A 23,250-nucleotide genomic window follows, 5' to 3' on the forward strand; every position below is an offset into this window, starting at 1 on the left:
CCATTAGGGAGGTTTTGCACATTACTGAGAAGGTACCTGAACAGGAAGAGGGAGACTTATTTTACCGTAAATAAGAAATCCTCCCTTACCTTCCCTGCTTCTAAGGAGTTAAACTCCTTGTTTGAAAAATCCTGGGAAAACCCAGAGAAAAAATTCCAGATCCCTAAAACAATTCTCATTGCTTTCCCTTTCCCTGAAGAAGACAGAAAGAAGTGGGAAAACCCTCCTATAGTAGACTCTTCTGTATCTAGGTTGTCTAAAAAGGTGGTTTTACCTGTTCCCGGTTCAACCGCCTTAACGGAGCCGGCTGACCTCAAGATTGAGACTATGCTCAAATCACTATACACTGCTACAGGCGTGGCTTTAAGACCCACTATTGCTTGTGCATGGATTTCTAAAGCCATAGTAATGTAGTCAGGCACATTACTGGAGGAATTAGATACTATGGTAGGAGTGACATTGATTTGTTTTTACGTCACATACAGGATTCTGCGGGTTTCATGGTGGAGGCCATGAAGGACATTGGCCTAGTTAACGTAAGGGCTACAGCTATGGCAGTGTCGGCACGCAGGGGACTGCGGATGCAGAATACAAGAAAAGTGTGGAGAACCTACCCTTCACTAGTGATGAGCGGATTCGGTTTTACTCGGTTCTCAAAACGGCATCTTATTGGCTCACGGATGTCACGTGTTTTGGATAGCCAATAAGATGCCGTTTTGAGAACCGAGTAAAACCGAGTAAAACCGAGTAAAACCGAACCTCGCTCATCACTACCCTTCACAGGCCAGGCCCTGATTGGGGACGCACTGGATGCGTGGATAACTACGGCATCTGCGGGTAAGTCGACCTTTCTTCCATCCGCAGCTGCACCAGCTCGGAAATCTTAATCCTACGCCTACACTGCAGTCCTTTCGGACCGCAAAATGTAAAAAATCTATAGGCTCTCCCACCTTCTTTAGAGGAGGTCAGGGAAAATCCAGAAAACCTGCACCAGTAGGTTCACAGGAACAGAAACCTGGTTCTGCTTCTTCCAAATCTTTAGCATGGAGATTGGGCAGGTGGGAGTGAGACTAAAGGACTTCCGTCACGCCTGGGCGTCATCGTGCCTAGACCCCTGGGTAAAAGATATTGTTACCCAGGGGTACAGACTGGAGATTCAGGAACTCCCTCCTCACTGATTCTTCAAATCAGGCTTACCAGCTTTGCTGACAGAAAGGGCTATCCTACAGGAAGCCATTCAAAAGTTGCTACAGACAAATGTCATTGTTCCCATTCCACCTCACCTAACACACAAAGGTTATTACTCAAACCTGTTTGTGGTACCGAAACCGGACGGTTTGGTACGGCCTATATTGAACCTAAAGTCATTGAACCCCTACTTGAGGGTATTCAAATTCAAGATGGATTCTCTGCGAGTGGTAATCTCAGGTCTGGAGGATGGGGAATTCTTAGTATCCCTGGATATCAAGGATGCGTACCTTCACATTCCGGTCTGGCCGCCCCATCCAGCTTACCTACAAACCGCACTACAGGACTGTCACTATCCGTTCCAGGCATTGCCATTTGACCTCTCCACAGCACCGAGGGTGTTCACCAAGGTCATGGCCGAGATGATGCTCCTCCTCCGCAGGCAGGGAGTGAACATAATTCCATACCTGGACGATCTACTGATAAAGGCATCTTCCAGGGAGTGACTGTTGCAGAGTATTGCTCTCTCAACTCAACTACTCCTGGATCATGGATGGATCCTGAACCTTCCAAGTCACATTTGGAGCCGACAAGGAGACTGCCCTTCCTGGGGATGAAACTCGACACTGCAGTGCAGAGGGTGTTCCTACCGGTGGAGAAAGCGTTGGTGATCGAATCGATGGTCCGGGATGTCCTGAGGCCAGCCCGGGTATCAGTTCATCAGTGCATTCGCCTTCTGGGAAAGATGGTGGCCTCCTACGAGGCTCTACAATATGGAAGATTCCATGCACGGTTCTTCCAGCTGGATCTCCTGGACAAGTGGTCGGGTTCACATCTTCACATGCACCAGCGGATACGCCTGTCGCTGAAATCCAGAGTTTCTGTCCTCTGGTGGCTCCAAGCTTCTCACCTACTTGAGGGCCACAGGTTCGGCATTCAGAATTGGATCCTTCTAACCATGGATGCAAGTCTCAGAGGGTGGGGAGCAGCCACCCAAGGGGAAAACTTCCAAGGAAGATGGTTAAGTCAGGAATCTCTCCGTCCATTAAACGTTCTGGAACTAAGGGCCATATACAATGGCCTTCTACAAGCGGCTACATCAAGCCATTCAGGTTCAGTCGGACAACGTCACAGCGGTGTCCTACATAAACAGCCAGGGCAGAATGAAGAGCAGGTCTGCAATGTCAGAGGTAACAAGAATCCTCCTCTGGGCAGAAAGACACGCACTGGTGCTGTCGGCGATCTTCATTCCGGGAGTAGACAACTGGGAAGCAGACTTCCTCAGCAGACACAATCTTCATCCAGGAGAATGGGGCCGAACCCGAAGATATTCGCAGAGGTAACAAGCTGTTGGGGCGTACCTCAGATAGACATGATGGCCTCTTTCTTTTTCATCCACTAGGGGTCACTGGAGTACTCTTGGGATATGGACGGGGCGTAGCCGGAAATGGCACATTTAAATATTTAAATTAGTAACTGGTCACCCCCTCCATACTCCCATAGAGACTTCAGTATTTTTCTGTGCCTCTAGTCGGAAGGTACAAGTGGACAGAATGTCCTTAGACTCTTCAAACAAGATTATTTTTTAATTTTTTCTACCCGATCCCTTCCCAGCTTATCAAAAAGCGTGGGTCCGGGATCGTTGGTGCTGCAGAAGGCAGCAGATGGTCTGCCGGTGCTCATAAAAGGAGCCCCGCCATTGACAAACATCAGCAGAGCTGATGGCAGCCTCAGGCTGCACAAGGAAGCAGGACGGAGCTTAGCAGAGAAGCCCCGTCATGGCCTCCACAGGTGGTGCAGGTACTGAGCGGTTTGGCAGCTCTCTCTGCCGCCGCTCACTTACTTTCTATTACTGTTTATTGCGGGCGGTCAGCTCACGCTGCCGCCCTCTATGTGGGGACTGTATTTTATTTATACAATGTATTATTACAACCCCTGCTGCCTGCCACTCGTCGCTCCCCAGCGCTCCCTCGCCGCTCGCTCTAGCCGCACTCCCTACCCGCCGCCCAGTGTGAGGATCCGGTGGGCTGGGCGCTTGCAGAGGGAGCCAGCGAGCAGTCCCCGGCACTGCCGCAGGGACGCTCGCCGCTCCACGGCTCTCAGACGCCGGACTAGGGGCCAGACATCCCTCCTCCCTACCGCCGTTACCAGCGCCTCTGGAGGGGAGAGTGGGGCAGCGGCCGCGGACAGCTCTCCCTGCTGCCGCGGCACGCTCTTTGATCCGCTCCCCAGTCTCAGCGCTCAAGCCGCTCCCTGCACCGTGACTTCTCTGCTCCCTGCTTCCGCCGCTCTCTGGCTCCCGTCCGCTGAAATAGACGGAGCTCGAGGGGGGGAGGCAGTGGAGGGAAGTCTGCCGCTTACACAGATGACCGCGGACAGCTCTTCTTGCTGCCGCGGTCCGAAGCTACAGAGGAGATCAGAGAGAGTGGGGGGGAGGAATGCCCGCAGGGAGGCCCCAATAACTAAGCTGCGTTTTATGCAGCAGACAGCTCAAGCTTTTAAGCCTATGAGGGGGTTAAAGTAGGGCACTATAACAGCCTCTGTTTCCTGTACAGTGTACAATGTGTATATAGATATATATATATATGATTATAGAAATATATATGTAGCTTGCTGTGTGTGTATATGAGTACATATATATGTGTGTGTATATGGAATATAATATATATAGAGATTGGTGTATCGGCTACCAAAGCACATGGCGGACACCATTTTGACGTTACTTCCTGGTTCTTCCCCGGAAGTTGCTGCCCTACAACACTCAGCCTCTGGAGGAGCCGGGGTGTTGTTAGGAATGTTTAGTTGTTTTGTACAGCAGCTGTTTTCACGTGCACTGTAATGCAGATTTATACACATGTTACTAATGTGGTCCTACGTCACGGTACGGGTCTGTCCTTCCATTGTTGCTGGTCGGTGTACATAATCAATAAGTTTAATACAAAGTCAAACTAGCAGCTTCGCTGCAAAGTCGGTTAGACAGTGTGTCGGACAAATACGACTGCACAAACGGACCCTTGCCGATCCTCTTTGGAGGAATGCGGGCGCATGTACTGCCTGGGGGGACAAATTGTGATTATTTGTCTTATAAATTGACTTTCAGGGATTGTTTGCGGTCGATTCACCGCCAGCCTTCATATGAACAGGCCTGTATGTCCAGTTCTCAACTGTTATCCCTTGTCAGTTTCAGCATACGACGTTTATTTACCCGTCGGACCGGATCCTACAGTATACAGCAGTAGGGGTGTTGTTTTCCCCTGCTTTGGTGGGAGTTTCGGTTAAAAAGGCTGTAGGGGCATGGCACTCAAGTCACGTTTGCCCTACAAGAAGAACGCTTTACACTTCCCGCTGATTACTGCTTCTGCGGACGTTGGCCAGTTTGTTCTCGCTTTTCAGCTTCACTAGTGGTGGCACAACGTCCACTTTGGCTACGTTCTTACCAGGCGAGGACGGATTTCGAACGAGAATAGAGACATTACCTTGCGCTGGCTAGAGGTTTGGTCCTGTCTTGGACACCTGCCTTTCGCAGACCACTAGGGGGAATATCTGATTTCCTACCATTGTCTACGCAAATTCCTGAATAGAACTACTCAGGATATTGTCTTTACACCTCGGTCCATTCGGCGCCGTGCTACTGGACATGTGGTGGACTGCGGTTATGTTACTGCCACCTACTTCGAGAGGTCTCTATCCAAGTTTCAGTGGCCTTTACATCTAAGCCACTAACAAGCCAATGCCATAATGGCGTTCCAGCATCTCCGATCGTCAGTTGTGGACATCCACAGTTAGGTGGATCCGCAGAGTTGGATTCACAGATTATGAAAATACAGTCGACGGTTTCCCGTCATTGCCATTGGCAAGACAGGTCTGCCTAGATCACAGGACAAGACGGCGGTGCTACAGAGACACAGGCTATAGTAGGCTCAGTAGTTTGATGCCGCAGTCAACACCCGAGTCGCGGTTATATTTCGGTTTCGGATAGTTCCAAAACTGAATGACTCTGTCAGTCAGATACTGACCATGAGGTCCTTGCTACAGATTCATCATGGAATACTTACAGTCGGTGACGGCAGCTTGGGATCCGCAGTAATACTGGATTACAGTGGATCTCGTATTTACACGAATCACGCCTACTTATGGTTTGCTGTAAAAATCCATTCTTACTTTCAAATGCTACTGTTTGGCTACTTATCGGTGCCTCGGGTAGTCACAAGTAAAAGCTGGCATGATAGCTCATCCCAGATCCCTAAGAAGGATAACAGTTCCGTACTTTGGAGATCTGCTCATCAATGCTCCGTCTCAACGCTTATTCCTGCAACGTGCATTACTAACGTACACTGGCGTTGTTCAGCCCGGTTAGATTGTCAACCTCAAGAAATCAACCCTCATTCCGTTTCAAATGATTCATGCAGAACACTGATTCCGTGGATAAACGGATTTCCCTGCCTGAACACAACACAAAGTGTTCGTCATCGCGTACAGTTAGTACGCAATCCACGGACTATCTTGGTGCATTTGGGGCATTCGACTACTAGGAAGGAGGGTGGCGTCTTTCGACGCACTCCAGTTTGCAGAAGTTCACTCAGGTCATTTTCACCTGAATGTTATTGCACGCATCTACAAATTCATCAGATAGTGCGGTTGGCTCCACGGTCCAGAGTATCACTACTGGTGGCTCCAAGTACACAATCTCACCGCAGGAAGAATGTTCGGCGTCTGGAATTAGATAATTCTTACAACGGACGCGAGTCTCAGAGGTTGGGGAGCTGTGGTCCAAAATTGTCAACTTCAGAGTCTCTAGTCAGATCACGGAAGATTGCTGTCAATTAAATGACCTGGAATTCAGGGCAATTTCCAACGCGCTACAACAAGCAGTGCACATGCTCCGGTATCAGACTGTCCAGATGCCGCCACACAACGCGACGGTGGTCGCATACATAACAAGGAGGAATTCGAGGTTGCATGGCATGCGGGAAGTTGCTCGAATCCTCAATTGTGCCGAGCGTCACCAGGTGATATTGTCGGAAGTGTTTTGTTTTGGAGTGGACAACTGGGAGGCAGATTATCCCAGCTGTCAGAATTTTCATCCAGGAAACTGGATGAAAATTCAGGGGATCTAATGGCATCTAGCAAAGAATAAAATAAATAAATAAATAAATAAACATTTCAGTATGTGTCCAGAGCAAGCGCTCCAAAGGCAGTGGATGCTCTCACGATCACGTGGCCGTACAGTTTTGTACCTGTGTCCACCGTTTCCGCTGCTTCCTTGGTTGCTAAAGCGGACCATACGAGAGTCCACGACGGTCATACTAGTGGTGCCTTATTGGCCTCGGAAAGCATGGTTCTCGGATTTCCGCAAACTACTCGCAGCCGATCCTTGCCCGCTTCTGCCACGTCCGGACCTGTTACAACAGGGTTCGTTCCTTTACCCCGATTTAGCGCGCCTGCGTTTGACGGGGTGGCTGTTGAAACCGCCCTCTTACGAAGGAAGGGCGTTCCAGAATCTGTTCTACCAACCAGGTTACGTGCTAGGAAGCCAGTTACAGCAGCTCGTTATCACAGGATAGCGTGCCTGTATCGGTTGGTGGCAAGCTCGGACGTTTCCGACATCTTTTATTTTTTTTTTTACAGGCTAGATTAGGTGGAGGACTACATTTCTACACTCAAGGTGCAGGTCTTTCCCTTGTCAATTTATTTTCAAAGGTGTTTGGCTCCTTTGCCGACTGTACACACCTTCCTGCAAGGTGTCCTCAGAGTACGATCTCCATTTATACCACCTACTACGCCATGGGACTTGAATCTGGGTTTAGATTTAATTTTTTTCTTACAATCTTCATGTTTTGAATCCTTACAAGTGGAGGTTTTTCACTTGGAAAAGAGTTTCCCTTAGCCTCAGCAAGGCGTGTTTTAACATTGGGTGCATTGTCATGCAAGCCACCGTATCTGGTGTTTTATGATCATAGAGCGGAACTTCGCACAAATTCCGTTTTATTACCAAAAATGTTACACATCACTTAATCAATCATAGTTCCTGTGTTATCAGTAGGTTCAGGAACTTCAGTTACTTAAGATGTGATACGCGCATTACGCGTTTATGTAGGCCAAACATTAACTGTACGTAAAACAGACACACAGTTTGTTCTCTCTAATGTAGTTAACTTGGATTTGCCAGATTCCAAGCAGACCTTATACCATACGTCAGGCTCATAGGCTACAACCGCCTCCATCCGTGTCAGACCATTCCACACGTTCTTACGAACGTCATAGGCAGGTTACAACCGCCTGCATCAGTGTCGGACCATTCCACACGTTCCTTGTGAACGTCATAGGCAGCAGGTCGTTAACCTTCTAAAAAACAACTTAGACGAGCTGCTACACGGTCATCGGTGCATGAGCATCAGTGCACACGTTTGTACGCTTTAACAAGTTTGCTAAGTTTACGGCATCAGCATATAGCTTTGGCCGTCTAGTGTTACAGGTGCCAAACAGCTCTCCCGCCCAAGGGGGAAACTTTGGTACGTCCCAAGAGTACTCCAGTGACCCCTAGTGGATGAAAAAGAAAATAGGATTTTGGTACTTACCAGGTAAATCCTTTTCTTTGAATCCATAGGGGGCACTGGACGCCCACCCAGAGCAGTTTTACCTGGCTTGTGGTAAGCTCAGTGGATCTTATGAAAACACATTATCACCAATGGATACGATGTTACGGTGATATCTCTTGTGGTGTCAACTGCTTGGTTGTCAGTTACGTTATGTGTCAACTTTAGTGTTGACCGTTATTATTTACGTTATGTGTCAACTTTAGAGTTGACCGTTATAGGTTCATCCTCTCTATCGCTCCTGTTCGGCTCAGTAAAAATACTGAAGTCTCTATGGGAGTATGGAGGGGGTGACCAGTTACTAATTTAAATATTTAAATGTGCCATTTCCGGCTACGCCCCGTCCATATCCCAAGAGTACTCCAGTGCCCCCTATGGATTCAAAGAAAAGGATTTACCTGGTAAGTACCAAAATCCTATTTTCCTCAACAAGACGCTTCGGAGGTACTGTTCCAGGTCACGAGACCCTCAAGCAGTGGCGATGCACACCCTGGTAACTCCGTGGGTGTTCCGGTCAGTGTATGTGTTTCCTCCACTTCCACTCATCCCAAGGATTCTCAAGATTATAAAAAGAGCAAGAGTTCCGGCGATCCTCATTGCTCCGGACTGGCCAAGAAGGGCTTGGTACGCGGATCTTCTGAATTACTCCTGGAGGATCCGAGGACTCTTTTTCTCTTCGCGAGGACCTTCTGCAACAGGGGCCGTTCGCTTATCAAGATTTACCACGGCTACGTTTGACGCCATTCCGAACAAGGTCATTTTTACTCTGACCCAGGCTAGGAAGGGAGTAACGTCTAAGCATTACCATCGGATTTGGAAAAATATGTGTCTCTGTGTGAATCTAAGAAATTTCCAACGTTGGATTTTCGACTAGGTCGTTTTCTCTTTTTTTCTGCAAGCAGGTGTGTATGTGGGCCTACACTTGGGCTCCATAAAAGTCCAGATTTTGGCTTTGTCCATTTTCTTCCAGAAACAATTGGCTGCTTTTCCTGAAGTTCAGACATTCTTGAAAGGGGTTCTGCACATCCAACCACCCTTTGTGCCTCCCACGGCACCTTGGGATCTTAATGTGATCCTGCAGTTCCTGCAATTGGATTGGTTCGAGCCTTTACAGGAGGTAGACTTTGAAGTTTCTTACTTGGAAGGCGGTCACACTGTTGGCATTGGCATCTGCTCGACGTGTGTCAGAATTGGGGGCATTGTTGCACAAGTGCCCCCACTTTTTTTTTCATGAGGATAGAGCTGAGCTCAGAATGCGTCAGCAATTTCTTCCAAAGGTTGCATTGGCTTTTCATATTAACCAACCTATTGTGGTGCCAGTGGCTACTGACACCTCGATTACCTCAAAGTCCTTGGATGTTGTATGGGCTTTGAAAATATATGTGAAGAGAACTACTCGTCACAGGAAATCGGAAGAACTATTTGTCCTTTATGATCCCAACGGGTGTCCTGCTTCTAAGCAGACAATTTGTCGCTGGATCAGGCTTACTATCCAGCATGCTTATTCTACGGCGGGTTTGCCGATTCCAAAATCGGTTCAGGCCCACTCTCCTCGTAAAGTGGGTTTTTCCTGGGCGGCTGCCCGGGGTGTCTCGGCTATTCAACTTTGCCGAGCAGCTACTTTGTCAGGGTCGAACTTGTTGGCTAAGTTCTACGAGTTCGATACTTTGGCTTCTGAGGACCTAAAGTTTGGTCAATCTGGTCTGCAGAAACCTCAGCACTCTCCCTCCCTCCCCATGGTACTAAAATGGACCCCAGCATCCTCTAGGACGTAAGAGAAAATAGGGTTTTATATACCTGCCAGTAAATCCTTTTCTCGTAGTCCGTAGAGGATGCTGGGCGCCCCCCCCAGTGCTTCGTGTTTCCTGCAGTTACTTGGTTAAGTATTGTTGTTTCAGCCATTGCTGAATCGTTTCACATTGGTTAGCTTGGCTTTCCTTTTGTTCTGTGTGAGCTGGCGTGAATCTCACCACTATCTGTGTATTCCTTCTCTCGGAGTATGTCCGTCTCCTTGGGAACAGTTTCTAGACTGAGTCTGGTAGGAGGGGCATAGAGGGAGGAGCCAGCCCACACTATTAAACTCTTAAAGTGCCAGTGGCTCCTAGTGGACCCGTCTATACCCCCATGTACTAAAAAGGACCCCAGCATCCTCCACGGACTACGAGAAAAGGATTTTCCGATAGGTATATAAAATCCTATTTTTTTTTTTTTGGTGTCGTTTTCTACGTAAAGTGACGGGGAACCCCAATTAGTGCACCGTGTCTGCTCGCCATGCTTCGGGCAAGGTTACTATTCCGAATCGTAGTCCACGTGGATCGTAAAGTATAAAAAAGTAAAAAATAATAAAAATGTGAAAAACTCATGTCTATCTTTTTCCATGTCGACCTAATACATGTTGACCAATAGTGGTCGACCTACAGTAAGTGTTCTCGACCTAATGACCGTATCCCGTCCAAAGTGGGCAAAATATTAGTATACATAAAATTCATATGCAGGCCTTCAGGCAGTTGGGTCTGGCCTGTTGTCTCTTATCCCTCCACAACCTGCATACAGCACACAAAAAGTGCATGATGCAAAGGGTTGGAAGGGATCTGGACTGCCTGAGAACTTCACTGCTACATCTGAGTCGTGTGGTATCACACACTGTCTCAGATGGTTGGGATTTGCGAGGCAGTGTATAATGAAGAAGCGTGTGGCTTTGTTACGAAAATGAAAAACTATTTTCTGTGCAGCCTTCAACACTAACACTTGTTCAATGGGCATCTCAGCTGAAATAAATGCCCACGCCTTGTGTTCGTATTGATATTGGGCATATTTGTTTGGTTGAAATGAATGCTTGCATAGAAGATGGCATACGGAGTACTGTGTTGTTAGTGCATTCTAGGGACATTCTGTGAATGTAGCATACTTTTAGTTCTCATTTCTTTCCATTTGTTCCCAAACTTCACATTTGCAAAAATAATTGTGGCTAGTGTGTGTGCAATCCTTATTGGAATATAAGTGTATTTGGCATGTCACTCATGCATCTGCTCCCACTTTAGTGCAGTGACAATGCTGATCTTCCTTTTCCTTCACTCTACATCCCCCACACCTACAAACCCCTACACTGACTCGTCATATCTTCCAGCGTATTCTGAGATGAGGTATAACATGTATGAATGGTTATTGCCGATATTATAGGAGAGAAGGGAGTAGTTTGATAACTACTCCCTTCTCTCCTATAATATCGGCAATAACCATTCATACATGTTATACCTCATCTCAGAATACGCTCTCAACATTTGAATTCAGTTTATGACCTGCACCATGAAAACCACATGTCACTCCTGCCTACAAGCGTTTTGCCATGCTGAATTTCCCTACCACACCCTTCCCTAGTCTTCATATCTTAAAACACTTTCTGAAAACACAACTTTTTATCCACGCTAACCTACTCCCAGTTATATTACAGGTGCAGATACCGGTATACCTTTGCTACTCCACTCTGAGCCACTTTCACTCCTCCTTCCTTAGTTCTGTCCTCTTCCCACTAGATTGTATGCTCATCTTGAGCAGGGCCCTCACTACCAAAGTCCCTGATTGTGTTTGCTCTATTTTGACCATTATCCAGTTCCCAGTAGGGCTATGGCTCTTTATTAAAAAAAAAAGATAACATTTATTGGTAATGACATATTTCAGGGAAACTGAGACACACCAAACTTGTCCAACAGTCTGAATCCGCACATTTACATAGTCACCAGTGAGCAGATGATTACCACCATTATGGGCTTTCTGCCTATGGGGTATATTCAATTGATGTCGATCCGAAATCTGAGTATTCAATTGACTTGGCCAAACTCGATAGGTTTTGGAGTTGGCCATAGGGGAGTGCACCCACCTCCTGCAGAAGCTCCTTACCAGCCAGTGCCCAGTGACAGAGGAGCAGTAGCAGCCAGAGCGTGAGAGAAGGAGGAGCTCCGGAGGAGAGATTAGCAGGCAGGCTCTGGAACTTCCGGTCACGGCAGCCGGGACACAGCACCACTCTCCGTCCGTAATAGGTGTCCGCGCCCGAGCCGCAGCTCAGCAGGTAGAAGGCCGTGGCGGGTGGGCAGAATGAGGGAGTCTCCAGGATCCCGTGGCTGCGGCGATACGAGTTAAGTGGACGGCGGTCGGGAGCTCTAATGGGGTACGCCTGCACTCGTTGCCTGCCAGGCCACGCCCCGTTCCCGACAAGGTCGTATTTGGTCGCGGAACACGTGGATCCGCGGCTAATCCGACAATCCATGTGGTTTCCGACAAGTCGGAAAAAATGGCCCGGCATTGAATAGGTTGGAACCCCTCCCGACCTAAACCTGTCGGAAACTGTCGTCCTTCCGTCAAGGCGGCAGTTTCCCACAGGTATTGAATATACCCCTATGTGTCTACTAATGCTGGCTCTAGGGGATTGCTTTCCATATTTCCACTACCGATGCTCTCCATGTGTTAACCATCCACACCTGTGTCTGCGTTAATTAATAATGGTTTCCTTTTCATCCATATTCCCCCATAACACAGCTCATAGGTTTACCCAAATTACACTATAACAAAAACTTTTATAAAATAGTTTATTCACATAACTAATGTTTCACAATTGGTAATGGCTGGGGACACTTCTGCTCATATGTACTTACAATTGTGTAAAATTTGTCAGGTTGTGTTTATTTCCATGTAGTGCAGTTTGGCTATTCTTACACCCCGCCATCCCTTTCTAACATCTTGTATGGCAGATTTCCATGCTGTGGGAAAACCTACCCATGTGATGTTTGTCACATTGAAGCTGAAGACCATGAGTCGGAGTTGGCTACACGCATGTTATGTGGTTTTTGTGCTAAAGAGCAGGTAAATGTTTACATTTTACTTGTATCCTCCAATATATTGGCGTTGCACATGGGCAGATCATGATGTAAGTTAAATTTGGTAGATGATAGCAAAGTTCGCTTATTACATCCGCTGATATCCCATATGCAATATACGATATAGAAATATATTTCCTCTCCTCCTGACTTATTTGTGCAGTAAGGCCTGAGTCACACAGGTGCTTTGTGTGCTAACCTCAGGATGTTTGCCTTAATACTGTAAATTCCTCTGCATGTTAATAGCATTGTAAACGCTGACTTCTTGTCCACAGACATGGATATGTTACATGCAGAGCTTGTACAGCGTATCGGTGCACACGTGGCAGGAAGTCACTGGGCACACTGCCTACTCTGCACTGGCAAATAAAGGATTAGCACTAGTGTGTGGTACAAGCCTTAGCTTTACTTCTCTCATGCAGTTTTCTCTTACCCCTCACAATATCCTTTCTTTTGTGTTCCTGTTTCTTGAAGCATTTGCTCCTTGTCCATTTCTTGCAGATGTATAGCAATAGGAAGCCTTGCATTTCATGTGGGAACATGATGAATAGGAACATCAATTCCATACACTGGGAGGGAGGCAAAGGCTGCAGAAGCAAGGTGAAGATGTCCAGGTACAGTATATATGTCCTGATTATGCAGCAACACACTAATCTCACCGTAATGTACGTCTCCTTAGTGATGATCAGACTGTGCCAGCCACTGCAGTTTGCCATGGAAGGCAATTGGAGTGATTACCCTAACACCCACGCGCTTAGCACTATTTCCTGAACTTAGCAGCAAAACATTTTGTTCTAAAATCCTTTTCACTGCTGGAAAAGTAGATTATGCCTTCCTAGTAATTAAAGGAATTTTGAGTGACCGGTGAGGTGGAATATGACTGGATTCTCTGCACTCCAGCAGGTATGGTAAATATAAATGAATATAGCATGAAAAAAAAAGAAAAGTGACAGACTGAGGATATGCAGTGGTGCTTGAAAGTTTGTGAGCCCTTCAGAATTTTCTATATTTCTGCTGAAATTTGGCCTAAAACTACCTCCGATATTCACACAAGTCCTAAAAGTAGATTGAGATAAAATCAACCTAATGAGACACAAAAATTAGACGTGTTCTATTTTTAATTGAGTTAAATGATCCAATATCACATATCTGTGAGTGGCAAGTTGCTTTCAGTATCTGGTATGCCCCCCTTGTGCAGCAATGGGATGTAGTCCGGATCCCGGCGGTCAGAATACACACGTTGGGATCACGGCCACCAGAATGCTGGCAGCGCCGCTACAACTATTACCACTCCTGGGTGTCCACGACACCCATGGAGTGGGAATAGAACATGTGGCGAGCGGAGCGAGCCACCGAGCCCGCAAGGGGCTTCATTGCGCTCGCCCCCCCCTGTCGGCATTCTGCCGGTCGGGATCCCAGCGTCTGTATACTGACCGCCGGGATCCCGTAGCCAATCTGCAGCAATAACTGCATATAAACTTTTCCGGTAATTGTTGATTTCTCTGACGTCCTAGTGGATGCTGGGAACTCCGTAAGGACCATGGGGAATAGCGGCTCCGCAGGAGACTGGGCACAAAAGTAAAAGCTTTAGGACTACCTGGTGTGCACTGGCTCCTCCCCCTATGACCCTCCTCCAAGCCTCAGTTAGATTTTTGTGCCCGGCCGAGAAGGGTGCACACTAGGGGCTCTCCTGAGCTTCTTAGTGAAAGTTTAAGTTTAGGTTTTTTTTATTTTCAAACAGGCTCACTGCATCGAGGGACTAAGGGGAGAAGAAGCGAACTCACCTGAAGTGCAGAGTGGATTGGGCTTCTTAGGCTACTGGACACCATTAGCTCCAGAGGGACCGAACACAGGCCCAGCCTCGGAGCTCGGTCCCAGAGCCGCGCCGCCGGCCCCCTTACAGAGCCAGAAGCAAGAAGAGGTCCGGAAAAATCGGCGGCAGAAGACATCAGTCTTCAACAAGGTAGCGCACAGCACTGCAGCTGTGCGCCATTGTTACTCAGGCACACTTCACACTCCGGTCACTGAGGGTGCAGGGCGCTAGGGGGGGGCGCCCTGAGCAGCAATGTAAAACACCTTGGCTGGCATAAATACACCACATATAACCCCCAGGGCTATATGGATGTATTTTAACCCCTGCCAGAACTCACCTAAAAAGCGGGAGAAAAGGCCGCCGAGAAGGGGGCGGAGCCTATCTCCTCAGCACACGGGCGCCATTTTCCATCACAGCTCTGCTGGAAGGACGTCTCCCTGACTCTCCCCTGCAGTCCTGCACTACAGAAAAGGGTAAAAAAGAGAGGGGGGCACTAATTTGGCGCAGTTTTGATACTAACAGCAGCTATAACGGGAAAAGCACATTTTATAGTGGTATTCCTGTCTATATATAGCGCTCTGGTGTGTGCTGGCATACTCTCCCTCTGTCTCCCCAACGGGCTAGTGGGGTCCTGTCCTCTATCAGAGCATTCCCTGTGTGTGTGCGGTGTGTCGGTACGATTGTGTCGACATGTTTGAGGAGGAAAATGAGATGGAGGCGGAGCAATTGCCTATTATACAGTTGTCACCCCCTAGGGAGTCGACACCTGAGTGGATGAGCTTATGGAAGGAATTGCGTGATAGTGTCAGCTCTTTACGACAGACAGTTGACGACATGTGACAGCCGGCTACTCAGCTTGTGCCTGTCCAGGGGTCTCAAACGCCATCAGGGGCTTTAAAACGCCCGTTACCTCAAATGGCAGACACAGACACGGATACTGACTCCAGTGTCGATGATGAGGAGACATACGTGACTTCCACTAGGGCCACACGTTACATGATTGAAGCAATGAAAAATGTATTGCATATTTCTGATAATACAAGTACCACTAAAAAGGGTATTATGTTTGGTGAGAAAAAACTGCCTGTAGTTTTTTCTGTATCCGAGGAATTAAATGAAGTGTGTGATGAGGCGTGGGTTTCCCCCGATAAAAAACTGATAATTCCTAAAAGGTTATTGGCATCGTACCCTTTCCCGCCAGAGGATAGGACACGTTGGGAAACACCCCCTAGGGTGGATAAAGCGCTCACACGCTTGTCTAAACAGGTAGCACTACCCTCTCCTGATACGGCCGCCCTAAAGGAACCTGCCGATAGAAAGCTGGAGAATATCCTAAAATGTATATACTCTCACACGGGTGTTATACTGCGACAGCAATCGCCTCAGCCTGGATGTGCAGTGCGGGCCTGGCGTGGTCGGATTCCCTGACTGAAAATATTGATACCCTAGATAGGGACAGTATATTACTGACTATAGAGCATTTGAAGGATGCATTTCTATATATGCGTGATGCACAGAGGGATATTTGCCGACTGGCATCAAGAGTTAGCGCGCTGTCCATTTCTGCAAGAAGAGGTTTATGGACGCGGCAGTGGTCAGGCGATGCGGATTCTAAAAGGCACATGGAAGTATTGCCTTATAAGGGGGAGGAGTTATTTGGGGTAGGTCTATCAGACCTGGTAGCCACGGCAACTGCTGGAAAATCCACTTTTTTGCCCCAGGTAGCTTCTCAACCTAAGAAGACGCCGTATTATCAGGCGCAGTCCTTTCGGCCCCATAAGGGCAAGCGGGCAAAAGGCGCCTCATTTCTGCCCCGTGGCAGAGGGAGAGGGAAAAGGCTGCAACAAACAGCCAGTTCCCAGGAACAAAAGCCCTCTCCCGCCTCCGCAAAGTCTTCAGCATGACGCTCGCAAGTGGACCCCTGGATCCTTCAAGTGGTATCTCAGGGGTACAAATTGGAATTCGAGACGTCTCCCCCTCGCCGTTTTCTAAAGTCTGCTTTACCGACGTCTCCCTCAGACAGGGAGGCAGTATTGGAAGCCATTCACAAGCTGTATTCCCAGCAGGTGATAATCAAGGTACCCCTCCTACAACAGGGAAAGGGGTACTATTCCACACTATTTGTGGTACCGAAGCCGGACGGCTCGGTGAGACCAATTTTAAACCTAAAATCCTTGAACACTTACATACAAAGGTTCAAATTCAAGATGGGGACTATATGGTGTCTCTGGACGTCAAAGATGCTTACCTACATGTCCCAATTTACCCTTCTCACCAAGGGTACCTCAGGTTTGTGGTACAGAACTGTCACTATCAGTTTCAGACGCTGCCGTTTGGATTGTCCACGGCACCCCGGGTCTTTACCAAGGTAATGGCCGAAATGATGATACTCCTTCGAAGGAAGGGAGTTTTAGTTATCCCTTACTTGGACGATCTCCTGATAAGGGCAAGATCCAGGGAACAGTTGGAAGTCGGGGTAGCACTATCTCAGATAGTGCTACGCCAGCACGATTGGATTCTCAATATTCCAAAATCACAGCTGATCCCGACGACACGACTTCTATTCCTAGGGATGATCCTGGACACAGTCCAGAAAAAGGTGTTTCTCCCGGAGGAGAAAGCCAGGGAGTTATCCGAACTAGTCAGAAATCTCCTAAAACCAGGCCAAGTCTCAGTGCATCAATGCACAAGGGTCCTGGGAAAGATGGTGGCTTCTTATGAAGCAATCCCATTCGGCAGATTCCACGCAAGAACCTTACAGTGGGATCTGCTAGACAAATGGTCCGGGTCGCATCTTCAGATGCATCAGCGGATAATCTTGTCACCAAGGACAAGGGTGTCTCTCCTGTGGTGGTTGCAGAGTGCTCATCTTCTAGAGGGCCGCAGATTCGGCATTCAGGACTGGGTCCTGGTGACCACGGATGCCAGCCTGAGAGGCTGGGGAGCAGTCACACAGGGAAGGAATTTCCAGGGCTTGTGGTCAAACCTGGAGACATTACTTCACATAAATATCCTGGAGCTAAGGGCCATCTACAATGCTCTAAGCCTAGCAAGACCTCTGCTTCAAGGTCAGCCGGTGCTGATCCAGTCAGACAACATCACGGCAGTCGCCCACGTAAACAGACAGGGCGGCACGAGAAGCAGGAGGGCAATGACAGAAGTTGCAAGGATTCTCCGCTGGGCGGAAAATCATGTGATAGCACTGTCAGCAGTGTTCATTCCGGGAGTGGACAACTGGGAAGCAGACTTCCTCAGCAGACACGACCTCCACCCGGGGGAATGGGGACTTCACCCAGAAGTCTTCCACATGATTGTGAACCGTTGGGAAAAACCAAAGGTGGACATGATGGCGTCCCGCCTCAACAAAAAACTAGACAGGTATTGCGCCAGGTCAAGGGACCCTCAGGCAATAGCTGTGGACGCTCTGGTAACACCGTGGGTGTACCAGTCAGTGTATGTGTTCCCTCCTCTGCCTCTAATACCCAAGGTACTGAGAATCATAAGAAGGAGAGGAGTAACGACTATACTCGTGGCTCCGGATTGGCCAAGAAGGACTTGGTACCCGGAACTTCAAGAGATGCTCACAGAGGACCCGTGGCCTCTACCTCTAAGAAAGGACCTGCTCCAGTAGGGACCCAGTCTGTTCCAAGACTTACCGCGGCTGCGTTTGACGGCATGGCGGTTGAACGCCGGATCCTAAAGGAAAAAGGCATTCCGGATGAAGTCATCCCTACCCTGATCAAAGCCAGGAAGGATGTAACCGTACAGCATTATCACCGTATTTGGCGTAAAAATGTTGCGTGGTGCGAGGCCAGGAAGGCCCCTACAGAGGAATTTCAACTGGGTCGTTTCCTGCATTTCCTGCAAACAGGACTGTCTATGGGCCTAAAATTAGGGTCCATTAAGGTTCAAATTTCGGCCCTGTCGATTTTCTTCCAGAAAGAACTGGCTTCAGTTCCTGAAGTTCAGACGTTTGTCAAGGGGGTACTGCATATACAGCCTCCTTTTGTGCCTCCAGTGGCACCTTGGGATCTCAATGTAGTTTTGGGGTTCCTAAAATCACATTGGTTTGAACCACTCTCCACTGTAGACTTAAAATATCTCACTTGGAAAGTGGTAATGCTGTTAGCCCTGGCTTCAGCCAGGCGTGTCTCAGAATTGGCGGCTTTATCCTATAAAAGCCCTTACCTAATTTTTCATGCGGACAGGGCAGAATTGAGGACTCGTCCTCAATTTCTCCCTAAGGTGGTTTCAGCGTTTCACTTGAACCAGCCTATTGTGGTACCTGCGGCTACTAGGGACTTGGAGGACTCCAAGTTGCTGGACGTAGTCAGGGCCCTGAAAATATATGTTTCCAGGACGGCTGGAGTCAGGAAATCTGACTCGCTGTTTATTCTGTATGCACCCAACAAGCTGGGTGCTCCTGCTTCTAAGCAAACTATTGCTCGTTGGATTTGTAGTACAATTCAGCTTGCACATTCTGTGGCAGGCCTGCCACAGCCAAAATCTGTAAAAGCCCATTCCACAAGGAAGGTGGGCTCATCTTGGGCGGCTGCCCGAGGGGTCTCGGCTTTACAACTTTGCCGAGCAGCTACTTGGTCAGGGGCAAACACGTTTGCTAAATTCTACAAATTTGATACCCTGGCTGAGGAGGACCTTGAGTTCTCTCATTCGGTGCTGCAGAGTCATCCGCACTCTCCCGCCCGTTTGGGAGCTTTGGTATAATCCCCATGGTCCTTACGGAGTTCCCAGCATCCACTAGGACGTCAGAGAAAATAAGAATTTACTTACCGATAATTCTATTTCTCGTAGTCCGTAGTGGATGCTGGGCGCCCATCCCAAGTGCGGATTGTCTGCAATACTTGTACATAGTTATTGTTACAAAAATCGGGTTATTATTGTTGTGAGCCATCTTTTCAGAGGCTCCTCTGTTATCATGCTGTTAACTGGGTTCAGATCACAGGTTGTACGGTGTGATTGGTGTGGCTGGTATGAGTCTTACCCGGGATTCAAAATCCTTCCTTATTGTGTACGCTCGTCCGGGCACAGTATCCTAACTGAGGCTTGGAGGAGGGTCATAGGGGGAGGAGCCAGTGCACACCAGGTAGTCCTAAAGCTTTTACTTTTGTGCCCAGTCTCCTGCGGAGCCGCTATTCCCCATGGTCCTTACGGAGTTCCCAGCATCCACTACGGACTACGAGAAATAGAATTATCGGTAAGTAAATTCTTATTTAGTCCTGAATATCGTCTTGGAGGAATTTTACCCCATTCCTCCATACAAAATCGCTTTAACTCTGTTATGTTGGTGGGTTTCCTCCCATGAACTGCTCACTTTAGGTCCTTCCACAACATTTCGATTGGAATAAGGTCAGGACTTTGACTTGGCCATTCCAAAACTTTAAATGTATTCTTCTTTTATCCATTCTTTGGTCGAATCACTTGTGTGCATTGGGTCGTTGTCTTGCTGCACGACCCACGTTCTGTTGAGATGCAGCTCATGGACCGATGTCCTGACATTTTCCTTTAGAATATTCTGGTATAATTCAGAATTCATTGTTCCATCAATGATGGCAAGTCGCCCTGGGCCAGATGCAGCAAAACAGGCCCAAACCATGATACTACCAACATCGTATTTCACAGATTGTATGAGGTTTTCTATGCTGAAATGCAGTGTTCTCCTTTCTCCAAACATGATGCTTCTCAACTAAACCAAAAAGCTCTATTTTGGACTCATCTGTCCACAAATCATTGTTCCGATAGCCTTTTGCGTGTCCAGGTGATCTTTAGAAAACTGCAGCAAGGCAGCAATGTTCTTTTTGGACAGCAACGTCTTTCTCCTTGCAATTCTGCCATGCACACATTGTTGTTCGGTGTCCTCCTGATAATGAACTCATGAACATTAACATTAGCTTATGTGAGAAAGGCCTTTAGTTGCTTAGAGGTTACCTTGGGTTACTTAGTGACCTTGCAAACTATTAGACGCCTTTCTCTTGGCATGATCTTTGTTGTTTGGCCACTCCTGGGGAGGGTAAATGGTCTGGAATTTCTCCATTTGTGCACAGTCTGTCTGACTTTTGATTGGTGGAGTCCAAAGTCTTTAGAGATGGTTTTGTAACATTTTCCAGCCCAATGAGCAATCAATAGCTCTTCTTCTGGGGTCCTCAGAAATCTCCTTTGTTCGTGGCATGATACACTTCCACAAACCTGTGTTTTGAACATCAGACTGTCCTCCATAGACTGAAAATACCTGACTCTAATTTCACCTTCAAAATATCTGCTTTAGAGCCTAAAGGCTCACATACTTTTGACGCTCACAGATATGTGATATTGGATCATTTTCCTCAATAACAAAAATGAGCACGTCTGTGTTTTTTTTTTTTTTTTTGTCTCATTTCTTTGATTTGGTTCTTTATCTACTTTTAGGACTTGTGTGAAAATCTGAGGTAGTTTTAGGCCAGATAGCATAAATATAGAAAACTCTGAAGGGTTCACAAACTTTTAAGCACCACTATAAACAGGTAAATTCAAGGTAAAATAGCATTGGTATGCTTTATCAGAATTAAGGCCAAGTACAGCTACTTGCATAATTCTGCCAGAGGCAATGCCAGCTACTGGGGGTGTAAAGGCCAGACAGGCATTGTATCCGCTGTACTATGGCTTAGTTAAACCCTGTGCTGACTCACTCTTTCCTTTGCAGTTTTTCAGGTGGTTTGCTTATAGAGTCTCTGTTATCTTTACTTGCAGGAAGGACAGACAAAAATACACAAACTGTTCAAAGACTGTGTCACGGAAGACTGTAAGCAAGAAGTAACTTCTACAACAATCCGGTAAGAAAATTACCTAATGCTGACTGGAGGAAGAGATAAAAAAAATTGTATTATTTCTGTATGTTAACACTTTGTTACCATAGGAGAAAGTTGTATTGGATTTCAATTGAGCGTGTAGTGAGTGGTATGAAAGGGTGGTCTTCAGTTTGCCGGCTGTCGGGATCTCGGCGCACAGTATACCGGCGCCGGAATCCCGACACACAGCATACTGACATCTCGGGGGTCCACGTCCCCCCTGAAGGGAGAATAAATAGTGTGGCGTGCGTAGGGCGCCACCATGCCCGCAGCGAGGCAAGCGACTCATTTGCGCTCGTCCAGCTGGTGGTATGCCGGCCGCCTGGAGCCCGGCCACCAGCATACCATACTACATCCATATGAAACTTGTCTGAGTCACCTCAGCCGAGCATATATTCACATTCACACAGAGTCTGTATACATTTCTATACTGTACATGACGGCATGTGATGATAATATTCTTATTGTACACCTTAACACACTGGGGGTCATTCTGAGTAGGACACTGCTGTGGTTGCATCGCACTTCATGTTAGAGCTAGTATCAGCCCTTCCTCTGGTGTACTTTGAGTAGCTGCAATCGCAAACATTGGAAGAACAGTCAGGACTTGAACCATCCCTATGCTATTATATAATATGTCACTCGCGCCTGCTCAGCTGCTGATATTAGTTTATTAAGCTTGCGTTAGTGACCTGTCAGATGGGTGAGTGTTTGAGCACACCCCTTTGTCTACACACTGACGTACTATAGGCCTAATTCAGACCTGATCGTGGATGTGCTAAATTTAGCACATCTATGATCAGCTTCCCTGACATGCGAGGGGACGCCTAGCACAGGGCTAGTCCACCCCGCATGTCAGGCCCTACCCCGCCACACAAGTACAAAGAGTAGCTCCCTACCAGTGCAGCTCCTGCGCGCCGGCAGGAAGCCACTCGTCACTGTCCGGGTTGCAGCGGCTGCGTGTGACATGAGTTTTTCACATTTGTTTTATTTATTTTTTTACTTTTTCATACTTTACGATCCACGTGGACTGCGATTGGGAACGGTAACCTGAGCTAAGCGAGCCATGCGAGGAGACACGGTGCACTGATTGGGGTTCCCGCTCACTTTACGAAGAAAATGACACACAAAAAAGAAAGAAAAACTTATGTCGACCTAATGGCAGTGTCAACCTATTTCTCGTGTCGACCTAGCCACTGTCGACCTAATAGGTGTCAACATAGACACTGTCGACCCTGAGTCCATACCCACTTTGAGCAACCCCTTAGATCCTACTCAATTATCTGCAGCCTTCACAAAATGGTCTTCTCATTTTCCAGGATTAGATTTAGAACCGTTAATAAAAGCTTTCCATTCCTCACTTACATTGCTACCTGCCTCTACTTATGTAGATGTGTTTTTAAACATTTTACATTGAAGATATCTTTTACCTCATAGATGTCATGTCATGGGGTTTTCCGATTCCTCTGCATGTACTGAGTGGAGTTTTGGGGGATGATGTAGTAATTTGCTTCAGGTTATGCCCGCTCATTAGAGGGTTCTGGGGTAGTGTGTGGATATTCACTACAGAGATGTTGCTTAATAACTGTACATCCCTCTTATCCCAGAATGGGCAATACTGGGCATTCTCCCTCACTGGATCAGGTTATCTAGAGGTGTCAGAAAATTAGCATTAACGATCTTGGCTGCTGCCAGGAAGTGAATCCTACAGATGTGGTGGAATCAGCAAACCCCTCCATACCTGAACTTGTTTAAGGAAAAATGATGTTCTGTTATGAGGATAGTTTGGCTGGAAACCACACTTTACAAGGAAAAATCTACTAAGCGCTGTTTCCATCCTTTGGACACTTTATTGATGCAAATGAGACTTAACACACTGTGATACAAGCCTGTTATTACCTCCTTGTCTGTGCTAGCATCTGTTCTCCTCCCCTCTTTTC

At 47.4% G+C, this 23,250-nt stretch overlaps 1 protein-coding gene across 2 annotated transcripts in view; it reads left to right on the forward strand.

Annotated features, from left to right (window-relative positions):
• LOC134932282 (uncharacterized) overlaps positions 1–23,250 on the forward strand; it is a 70,820-nt gene that overhangs the window by 45,224 nt on the left and 2,346 nt on the right. For both annotated transcript variants that reach the window (XM_063926581.1, XM_063926582.1), the window contains exons 10-12: positions 12,530–12,641; positions 13,157–13,269; positions 21,213–21,295. In XM_063926581.1, the coding sequence (XP_063782651.1) occupies positions 12,530–12,641; positions 13,157–13,269; positions 21,213–21,279 (292 nt within the window). In that variant the 3' untranslated portion in view covers positions 21,280–21,295. The remainder of the gene's footprint in view (positions 1–12,529; positions 12,642–13,156; positions 13,270–21,212; positions 21,296–23,250) is intronic.

This window comes from Pseudophryne corroboree, chromosome 6, assembly GCF_028390025.1.
Source record: "Pseudophryne corroboree isolate aPseCor3 chromosome 6, aPseCor3.hap2, whole genome shotgun sequence".
Taxonomy (NCBI): Eukaryota; Metazoa; Chordata; class Amphibia; order Anura; family Myobatrachidae; genus Pseudophryne; species Pseudophryne corroboree.